An 11,111-nucleotide genomic window follows, 5' to 3' on the forward strand; every position below is an offset into this window, starting at 1 on the left:
CGCATGGGACATTGCAAATTTAGGGTAGTGGCTTTTGGCTTGACAGGAGCCCGTAACACATTCCTTGCTGCTATGAATGAGACTTTACAACCAGTTTTGCGTAAATGCGCTTTGGTTTTCTTCGACGGCATCCTCATGTACAGTCCTTCCTTCGAGGCTCATATTTCCCATCTCTCCACTATCTTGCACTTGTTGTTGAAGGACCAATGGAAAGTAAAGCTTTCTAAATGTGAGTTTGCTAACATACAGTGTCTTATCTGGTCCATGTTATTAGTGCTCAGGGTGTTTCTACTGATCCTACCAAAATTCAAGTCATTGAGCAGTGGTCGACTCCAACCTCCGTTAAAGAACTACGCAATTTTTTGGGTTAGGTTGGGTTCTACCGTAAAATTTGTGATCTTTATATGGACACCGGACCATCAAAAGGCCTTTGAACTACTTAAAAAGGCACTGATCACGGCTTCCGTTCTGGCTCTACCAAATTTCACACAGCAGTTTTGCATCTACATTGATGCCTGTCAGTATGGTATAGGCGTCGTGCTCATGCAATGTGGTCATCCCTTAGCATTCCTTAGTCGTGCTCTAGGTTCCAAGAATCAAGGGCTATCGACATACAAAAAAAGAATACTTGGCTATTATCCTAGCAGTGTCACACTGGCGTTCCTACCTGCAATTGGCTGAGTTTGTAATATACACCGATCATAGCAGCTTAACACAGTTGAACAAGCAGGGTTTTGCACACCATCTAGCAACAAAAGGTGTACTCCAAGCTAGCAGGTGCATTGTATATGTTGTTTTTGGTGTGTCCACCCTCACACAGCACTCCACACTCACATTATATTTCACCTCTTTACAAGGAGACCCTTACACTTGTTCATAATTACACCAACACTCCCCCTCAAGATGGGCTAAATATATTCAACAATCCCATCTTGTTACATGCCAACTCATTATCCTTAGGACCTAAACCTTTTGTGAGACTATCTGCTACTTGATTACGAGATTTGACATACTTCAACTTCAAAGCCCCACTATCAATCTTCTCTTTGACAAAGAACTTATCAATCTCCACATGCTTCATGCGATCAAACTGAACTGGATTATTTGCTATGTTGATTGTTGCCACATTGTCACAATGGAGTAACATTGTCTCATTTTTCAACACTTGAAGCTCCTTCAAGAGACCCTTCAACCATATCATTTCACACACTGCTAGAGCCATTGCTCTATGTTCAGCCTCTGCAGTGGACCGGGACACCACTGCTTGCTTCTTGCTTCTCCATGAAACCAGATTTCCTCCCACAAATACACAGTACCCAGAAGTGGATCTCCAATCATCCCTACTGCTTGCCCAGTCCGCATCACAATACCCCTCCAAATTCATATGTTGGTTTGGTCTAAACCACAATCCCTTGCCAGGGATTCCCTTCAGGTATCTCGGGATTTGATAAACTATCTTCATATGCCCAGTTCTAGGATCATGCATATACCTACTCACCACACTTACTGCATAAGCAATGTCCGGTCTTGTATGACAAAGGTATATCAAACGGCCAACTACCCTCTGATATCTTTCCCGATCTATAGGGTCACCTAACTCAGCACAAGTTTGGTGATTCCTATCAATGGGTGAGCCACATGGGCGACACCCAAGCATTCCTGTCTCTGACAAAAGGTTGAGGACATACTTTCTTTGGGAGAGAATAATTCCCTGAGATGATCTAGCTATCTCAATCCCAAGGAAGTATCGGAGTGGTCCGAGGTCCTTTACCTCAAAGGCTCTACTTAGACTTTCCTTTAGTTTCTTGATCTCCTTTGCATCATCTCTAGTGATCACTATATCATCAACATTGTGACACCCCAGGTGTCTATTTCGCGTTATGTCGGGAGATTTATCCTAATCTCGAATGCTCAGTGAAAATTTCTATCTCTTTATCACATCTATCTCCATTCATCAAGTTACTCATGAATGTTTCACCAAATTGGGAATTATTCGCTCTCAAGAACAGCCAAATTTGGAGCCTGTTAAAACTTTTGTTTCTTAAAGCAAACACAAATTCGAAAGTCAATCTCGTCTCGCAACTCCCGTCCAGACTCATTTATTCGGACTCTCGATAGTTATTATGTTATCCAATCGGTGTCCGAATCCGCTTTCTCGATAGTCGGTCTACGTCCAAATACTTAATTCGAATCCGCATTCTCCCGTAGGATCTCTTTGTGTGAACCTCTAATTAATTTTTATGCAGATCATCTTGTTATCTCTATATCATCATTCATCTCTATCTATCAAATGTATTCTAAAGATTTCTCAAAGTTTGAACCAAATATTTATATGAAATTATAAATCATACGCTTGCTTGAAACAACTCGATTAAGTAAAAGCAAATTTAGAAATTCAACCAAGTTATGCAAACCTTTCCAAAACACTCTATATGAACTCTACAACAAAAGTTATTAAGAGTTCATGTAGAGAAAATGCCAAGAAAATGTTAAGAAATCACTTCGATTGCTTTAAAAATATAAATTGAAGCTTTATAACTATACTACTTTGACCAAAGTGAAACTTTAATTTATATTTGAGATATGAGGTTTGACCTTTAATAAAAATTGTAGAACCTGTGTTATACAACAAATGTTATATTTAAACCAAGCCTTGATTCAATTTCTAAGTATCTCAAACAGTGCCATCAAGACAGAATAAAAATCTGATTTCAGAATTCAAATTCTTCTAAGTCTGAAATCAGCATCGTTCGGGTCGACGTCTCGCGTTCCCAAATTTTTGTTGAACAACTCAAGTTTCCCCAAATATAAAAGTTGTTAATAACTAATAGGGGCACAACATATTAAAAGATGGCATTCATCCGATTCTGTTTGACATGCTTTGACATTCAGTTTTCACGAGTTTCCACTGATTTCTAACCCACTGACAAACCAGTTTTCGTGGGTCTATAACTCTCTAACCAGTGCTCGAATTACCTCAAGTCCTGTACACGATTTGTAGAGTATACATCAAGGAACAAATCTTCTGCAGAGATCCGGGTCCGAATCCAAACAGAAAACGCCAAAAACAGCCATCCAATACGTGTTCAACGGTTGCTGCAGGGAGACAGCGTGAGCAGCAAGCAGCCAGGCGTGTGGCAGTGGCCACCGCCATGGACAGCCAATCCCCGGCCAACGCCCGCTCGTGCCTCGCCTTTAAAAGCACGCTGCGCACCCTCTGAGCTACCCTGGCCTCGCCTCTGCATTCTGCTCGCCTCGACTCCCTCATTCCTCTATTGCAGCACACTAACGCCATGGATGGACGACGGAAGCTCCCTGCTACCTCCAAATCCCTGTCCTCAGTAGCCGGTTGTTTAAATTGAGTTTGCCATCACCTCCCCCTCGCCACAACGATCCGTTCGAACCCTTCCCTGAGCGCAGCCATGACCGGCGATGCCCGCGCCATCGCCGCAGCAGGCTGCCACCGCGGGCTCGCGTGGCCAGGCCACCTGGAGCTGCCGCCGGCCCAGCCAACTCCTTGGCTGTGCGCGCGCTCCACCAGGGACGGCTCGGCTGGCCCCGCCGCGCTCGGCCGACGCCGGCGAGCCCCGACCAGGAAAGGCCGATCCCCTTTCCCTGTACGTTCCAAGGAAGAAGACGATGGACCAATCTGCAAATTCCAGAACAGCAGGGGGGTAAGTGAAGGGTTTGTGACTCTTGTGAATAGTGCTGAAAGGGCATATGTGCTGATGTGTAGGCACGTTTGTTTCAGGGACCTGGGTGAAAGTTTGTTGTTCCCATTTTCGGTTTTATATCTCAGATTTTGTGCTGAAGTTTGAAAATTCATAGAAAATCGTAGAAAAATCGTAAAACGTTAAATGAGGACTTTTTGGAATCCTTGTGAAATTCTCTATGCCATGGATATCTAAGTTGGAATGTTTCAGTGGAAAAGTTTTTCTGTAGAAATTTATATTTAAAAACTGGTTTAGAGAATAAACAAACTTGCTTCTCTCCATAATTTTATTTATAAAAATCCAAAAATGATGAAACCTGTTTTGTTAGTTAGATGTTGTCATGCTCCATCAAGAAAAAAATATAAAACTTATATGTTGTTCACTATTTTCTTGGTATGCTAATTAAATCATGTTAAATAAGAAAAGAGAAGATTTATTTGCTTGTTATTTTTGGATCTGTAGCTCCAGTGCTCCAAATAGGTTGCAATTTTTACAGTAGACTCTTTGTGTGATGTTTGGTGGCTGGTAAACATTTCATGAATTGTTGTGCATGTATGATTAAGTTAGTGATTTAACTTGTTTAATGCACTTTAAGTAGTTTTAAATGATTTAAAAATAATGTATAGATGCAAAAATGTAAAATGGTGTTCCCATGTCCTTGCGTGATATTATAGTAGCCTAAGAAAACTTAATATGGTCATGCATCCACAGAAAATAATTAGTTTTAAATTTAACTTGCTCTCACATGCTTTATTGCATTAACAATTTGTTATTTTTGTAGTAAATGCAATATAAAATCTGAGCATGTGAAATTTATACATTATTTATAATGGGTCATTACCTATGCCTCATAAAAATTACAGTCCCAAATTAGATAGTTTCATTTGGTGCTAAAATAACACCTATTTTATAATTATAAGAACAATTAGTGAAAGTAAACAAGGGCATGCATGTTTCTTGAAATACTTAAGTGAATTGATATAAATTGAAACTTAATAACTAAGTCATAATGATTTAAACTTAAGAAATTGGTGATAGTGTCTCTCCATGATTTTAATTGATGATTGAGTTGAGTGCTATGGTGCTAGCAAACTGTAATTCCTGCACGTACAGTTTTTGTTGTGCGGTTAATCTAGTAATGTAAAGTGTGTTTTCTGTAGATATGTGCTATATAAAAGTTATAATTAACTTGTATATCTAGCTCTTCCAAAAATTTCATGAGCTAAGAATTAATGGTTTAGAAGTTATACTTTTCACAAATTCAGTACCGGAATCTGTCCAATTTCTGAACAGATTTCAGAGATTGCAATGGTTGCTTAAGTTAATTTTGAAATAAGTTATTGGTGGTCACAATAAAGTTGTAGATAACTTTATTATCTTACTTGTGATAAAATTTGACAGCCATAAGTCTGATCGTTTAGAAGTTATGCTTTTCGCAAGTTTAGTAACTGAATCTGTCCAATTCCTGTACAGATTTCAGAGGTCGCATTGTTTGCTTAAGTTCAGTTTAGAATCAGTCCTTGTCAATTATAAGAAAGTTGTAGATAATGTTCTTATCTTACTTGTGTTAAATTTTCATGACAATAAACCTGATAGTTTGAGAGTTATGAATTTTATAAGAGGATTACTATATTCTGTCCACTGTCAGAACAGATTTAGAAAACTGTATTGTTTGATTTAGTTAAATATAGAATCACTTCTTGGTGATTATAAAAGTTATGTAGTAAGTTTTCTAAGCTTTCCAAAAAGTCTTTGATCACCCTTTTTAGTGGTCTAAATATTAAGTTATAGGCGTTTGAAGTGTGAAGTCTGAATCTGTCCAAATCTGGACAGCAAAGCCTTCCTAGTGTCTTTTAACCATGATACACTTTAAATCAACCTGAGTTGTTTATAATTGATTTGTAGACAATTTAATTATCTTTCCATGAAGTTTAAGATCAAATGATTTGGATGTCTGAGTCTCTAGTTATGCATTTTTGAAGGCATAAGTCTGAATCTGACCAAACCTGAATAAAAATATCATTTATCACTATTTAACCTTATTAAGTATCTAATCACCTTGATATGAAAATACCAAAGTTATAGAGAGTTTAATAAGCTTTTCAAAAAGTATTGGTTCGCTAATTTTGGATAAATATCTTGTGGGTTATGACTGAAACAACTAATGTGCTGTTGTCCTAAATATGTTAATTGTGATTGATTGTTCCACTCCAGTGTGCTTGTCTTGAGTCGACTGCTTGCTTGTTTTGGTTTTAATTGAACATGAGTAATAATGAGAGTGACTAATATAATTTGAGTTATATATAAGTAAGTAGTACACATCTCACTAAGTTAGTGAACTAAATTGGTTAAGGTCTAATAAGTTGCTTAGCTTAATCAACAGTTAGCAAGTGCAGTTATATATTAGGGAAACAAAATGAATAATGTCATGTCCTTGGCTTTCTGCTAATACTACTAAGTAACCAACGTCATTAAAGTAGTATAATATGTAATTATGATTAAACTATCTCCTCATGTGTGTTCTCTAGGGTGTATGCTTGTAGTAGAATGTTGTGGATGATTGTGAAACCCGATTAAGCAACTATTCCTTTTTAACTAAGTTTGTTTATGTGTAAGTCATCGTAAATTTATGTGTACTTAACTAGTTTAATAATAAGTAACTAATGGATGATAAAAGTGAATGTGGTAAATGCTTGTACGTGTGATGCCGTGTTGCGCTGGTTAATTCTAGAAAGTATTTGTCGTCTTTCTAGTGGTATTGATTATGTATGCCCGATGACGTGTAGATAACTAATGCTAATGTGTGGTGGTTTACGGTGTCTTCTAAATTAATGTTAGTTCACTACTGTGTCTTTGTATATCTTGTGGTATTTTTCATCATATTCATACATATGCATCTTGCATCTCATTTAGGAACGAGAGATGATGATCGTGCAAGTGATGTGGTGCCAACCACAAGATGCAGTTGGTGGACGACCTAAAGAATGATGGACTTAACCAGTGGATGCTCGCCAAGCGAGTACCTCCCCCAGCAAACACTGTCTAAGTGTTAAATTAAAGGCAAGCCCCGGTTTTATGCATAACCGTTTATATATGCTATTTTACTACACTTAATGTTTGTAGGCTTGTACCGTGCACTTAAGTGTAGGAGTTGGTTGAAACCCTAGTTGCATGAACTCAGGATTCCTTTTGAGATGAATACTAGTATGCTAGGTCGAGTAGCTGCTATGCTAAATCAAGATCTCGGTAGAAGTCGAGTGATTTTTCTAGCACTCGCGCGAGGTCAGGAATTGGTTGTATCCATTTTTGATAACGGCATGATGATGGTCTGTGGACACGGATCCATGGGGATGCGTTGTCTATGAGACAAAAATTGGAATAAGAATTAACGTGCGGATACCTGTGTCAAGCTTTTGAATGTACTAAACACATGTCGGGAAAAATGGTAACCGGTAAACCTAGTACCTGATTGAAGCCGGGCGCGGACTTTATCCCTCACGCGACCTGAGACTGGGTCTCCCATTCTAGATATGGTGGGTACAAGTGCGGCCACTGCACGGCGGCGGCCGGGGTCAGTGGAGCATTGTATGCCAAGGCGGTGAGGCCTGGACGCGAACGGGGAATCGATGGGGACGGTTGACATGTGTGGGGACGGAGTGCCCTGACATGTCGTGTGTTTAGGTTTACCTTGCAAGGATAAAACTCGATTCGAATCGTCTGCTTCTCGCAGCTAATGAGACTGCTTGATCCATTGTACTGCATTGAGTAATAAGTGGAAATGAGATGACTGGAAAAAGATGTTGATTGATATAATGTTTGATACCATGTATGAATAGATAGGTTCTCATCTAGTCTAAATTATTATTCTAGAACTTGAAAAGCTAAAACTTGTTTTTAGACTCAGCTAGTGCTTTTGGCAAACCAAACCCCTCAGCCAAACAGCTGCATGGTCTAGAGGTAGAGGAGTAGACTCCTCACACCGGGTAAGTCTAGCTGAGTATTAGTATACTCAGCCTTGCTTGTGGCATAATTTTTGCAGGTACCTCCTTGATTTGGTTGATGGTGTGACTTGGCCTTCATCCCTGCCACCGGGATATATGGTTGAGAGGGTTACTGCTTCCGCAGGAGAGGACCAGGAGGAGTAGCGTGGCCAGGCTTCGCCATGTTACTCGGTTTTCTCCGTTAGTTATTTCCGTTGCATTAAAATTATGGTTACTATTTCTGAAACTCCGATAATGTAATTACTACTGATACTTATTAAATTTGTGGTATTATGCTTTATTGTATTTCTCTGTGCCTCACCTTCGTGTGAGCTAGTGGTATTCGATCCTGGATAAGTGGCTTTATCGGACTAGATCCGAGGGACTGACAGGTTATTCCTGTTTAAGTGTGTTGCTGCCCTTAAGGGTGCGACTTGGGCACTTAAGCTGGAATAATCCGGGTGGTTCTGCCACAAACATAAACCGCTAGAATAGTGATACAAGAGCCCTGATGTTTGTAGAAGACTGTGTGATCTCCATTGCATTGATAATAGCCCATATCACACACAACTCGCCTGAATCTATCAAACCATGCACGTGGTGACTGCTTTAGGCCATAGAGCGACTTCTTAAGTCTGCACACTTTCCCAATAGTCAGTTTATTTGCAAATCCAGGTGGAATTTCCATATAGACCTCTTCCTTCAGGTCACCATGGAGAAATGCATTCTTCACATCCATCTGATGAAGAGGCCAACCAAAATTGGCTGCACATGAGATTAAGGTCCTCACCGTGCCCATTTTTGCCACGGGTGCAAAGGTCTCATCATAGTCGATCCCATATGTCTAACTATATCCCTTCGCCACCAGTCTTGCTTTGTACCTATCAATCTTTCCTTCAGGAGTCTGCTTTACTGTGAAGACCCACTTGCACCCCACCGCCTTCTTTCCTTCTGGAAGGTGAACAAGTTCCCATGTCTTGTTCTTCTGAAGGGCAAGCAGCTCTTCCTTCATGGCATCCTTCCACTTTGGATCATGTTTGGCACACCTCCAATCCTTTGGAATAGATATTGTTTGTAGAGATGCAATGAAAGTTCTATATGCAGGAGAGACACTAGAGTATGAGACATACTTAGCAATGTCATGTGCATAACAATAACGAGAAGGAGGTTTCCCAGCATTTACTCTAGGAACTCTTCTTTGGGCAAGAGGTAATTCTTCATGTTCAGAAATGGGAGAAACAGGGATTGGAGAGACATTACCAGCTGGGTCTGGAGAGGAGTCTGAAGAGAGATATGGGACTGGAGCTTCAACACATCGAGGTTGTGGTTGCTCCCCCTGCTTCTTCGTTCACTTTCGATAGTATACTATAGGTTGCTCCCCCTGTTTCTCATTCACCTTTACCCCAATGAAACAATCATGTTGCTCCCCCTGTTTCTCATTCAACTTCCCTATAGTAGGACATGGAATTGATCCAACAATCACTGCCTCATCATCCTCTATCTCCTCCTGAATATTAATAGTTGGATCACCATGATCCCCACTACTTTCATCTTTACTCAATATATGCGTAGTTATCCCTTTCTCCACTTCTGATGGAATCATACCTCCAACAATCACCCCTCCTGAAGCTCCACTAGCTTCATCACCACTGGCCTCATCACTACCTCGACCACTGTCATCCTCCCCCTCTCTACGGTCTCCTCCATCGACCGGAGAGAAGTCCTCCAGGATTTGATCTGGATCAATTTTCTTTCTGTAGTATGGGTCTTCCTCACGAAATGTTACATCCATACTCACTAACAGTCTCTTACCAATAGGGTCCCAACACTTGTATCCTTTCTGAGTAGATGAATAACCCACAAAAATGCACTTGACTGCTTGAGGATCCAACTTGCTCACCATAGGTCGATGATCTTTGACAAAACAAACACAACCAAATACCTTGGGTGGAACACGAAAGTCACACTTTCCCAATAGAAGTTCTGCAGGAGATTTAATATTAAGTATTCTTGAGGGCATCCGGTTGATGAGGTATGTGGTCGTCATTACTGCCTCACTCCACAGATAATTAGGCACATTCATCTGAAACATGAGAGATCTTGCTACTTCCAACAAATGACGATTTTTCCTCTTTGCTACACCATTTTGAGGTGGAGTTCCAGAACAAGTTGTTTGGTGAATAATTCCTTGACCTGACAGATATGATCTAAATTCATTATTCGCGTACTCTGTTCCATTGTCAGTCCTGATAACTCGAATTCTTGCATTAAACTGATTTGCAACCAGTTTATGAAAGTCTTGAAAGCACTGTAACACCTCATTTTTATGCTTAAGTATATAGATCCAAGTCATACGAGTGTAACAATCAATAAAAGTGACGTACCACTTTGCACCATTCACAGAAGTGACTGAGCAAGGACCCCAAACATCTGAATGTATTAGAATAAACGGTTCACAACTACGAAGACCAACACTAGGATAGGTAGATCTAGTATGATTGCCAAGTTCACATGCATCACATACAAGTCTACTTTTGTCCACTCCCTTAAACACCATAGGGTACAACCGACTTAAGTTCTCAAAAGATAGATGTCCTAACCGACGATGATGTAGTAGAATCTCCTTGCCATCCCCCTCAACAGCTGCTTTCAATGCTGACTCCTCATGACTGATGAACCACAACCCATTATGCCTGACTCCAGTCCCAATCTTTCTCCCAGTACTCTTCTCCTGAAAGACACAAGAATTTTCATCAAATATTACTGTGCACTTGAATTAGTCAATGATTGAACTTACAGAAAGGAGATTGACTAGAAAAGATGGAACATGCAGAACTGATGGCAAGCTAAGAGATGGTGTACACTCAACAGATCCTATACCACGGATTTGTTGAGATGTACCATCAGCAATTTGAACTGACTCAGAATGTGTATAAGGAATATATGTTTTGAACGGGGTGGACATGCCAGTCACATGCTTTGATGCTCCTGAATCTATGACCCAATCTATGTGATGTCTACATGAGGATGCAAAAACTTGTGCCTGAGTACCTTCACCCATGTGGGCATAGTTGGCAAAGTTATCGAAGGAGTTGGTGGCTTGCCCATCAGGTGAAGTGAGGCACTCGGAAGACTTGCCCTTTTGCCACTGCTCCCATTGCTTAGCTTGTTCCCCAGACAGAGTAACAGAGAGACTCTCTTCAGTGGTAGCTATGTTGGCCCTGGAGCCTCCACGACCTCTACCACGACCTCCACCACGACCTCTGCGACCTCTTCCATAGCCCCCACGAGTACCCCATCGTCCTCCACGAGATCCTCCTCGGCCACCATTTCCTCTAGGGTTAGGACAATTGTAACTCGGGTGTCCCCTTTCCCCATAATTATAGCATTCTCTATCCTCAATTGCAACGTATGCCGG

At 40.6% G+C, this 11,111-nt stretch overlaps 1 protein-coding gene across 1 annotated transcript; it reads left to right on the forward strand.

The window, feature by feature from the left end:
• The first annotated feature begins 3,128 nt into the window (after positions 1-3,128).
• LOC118476190 (uncharacterized) lies at positions 3,129-7,997 on the forward strand. Its single transcript, XM_035964422.1, has 3 exons — positions 3,129-3,674; positions 6,627-6,773; positions 7,753-7,997. The coding sequence occupies exons 1-2, from the start codon at positions 3,423-3,425 to the stop codon at positions 6,699-6,701; spliced, it is 327 nt and encodes a 108-aa protein (XP_035820315.1). The 5' UTR covers positions 3,129-3,422; the 3' UTR covers positions 6,702-6,773; positions 7,753-7,997.
• Positions 7,998-11,111: the final 3,114 nt, after the last annotated feature.

This window comes from Zea mays, chromosome 1, assembly GCF_902167145.1.
Source record: "Zea mays cultivar B73 chromosome 1, Zm-B73-REFERENCE-NAM-5.0, whole genome shotgun sequence".
Lineage (NCBI taxonomy): Eukaryota > Viridiplantae > Streptophyta > Magnoliopsida > Poales > Poaceae > Zea > Zea mays.

What these genes read in the sequence shown, in the direction of transcription:
- LOC118476190 (XM_035964422.1), top strand. Translation starts at nt 3,423, where the DNA reads ATGACCGGCGATGCCCGCGCCATCGCCGCAGCAGGCTGCCACCGCGGG. An exon ending in AATTCCAGAACAGCAGGGGG is followed by an intron (nt 3,675 to 6,626) that starts GTAAGTGAAGGG and finishes CATCTCATTTAG; the next exon opens with GAACGAGAGATGATGATCGT.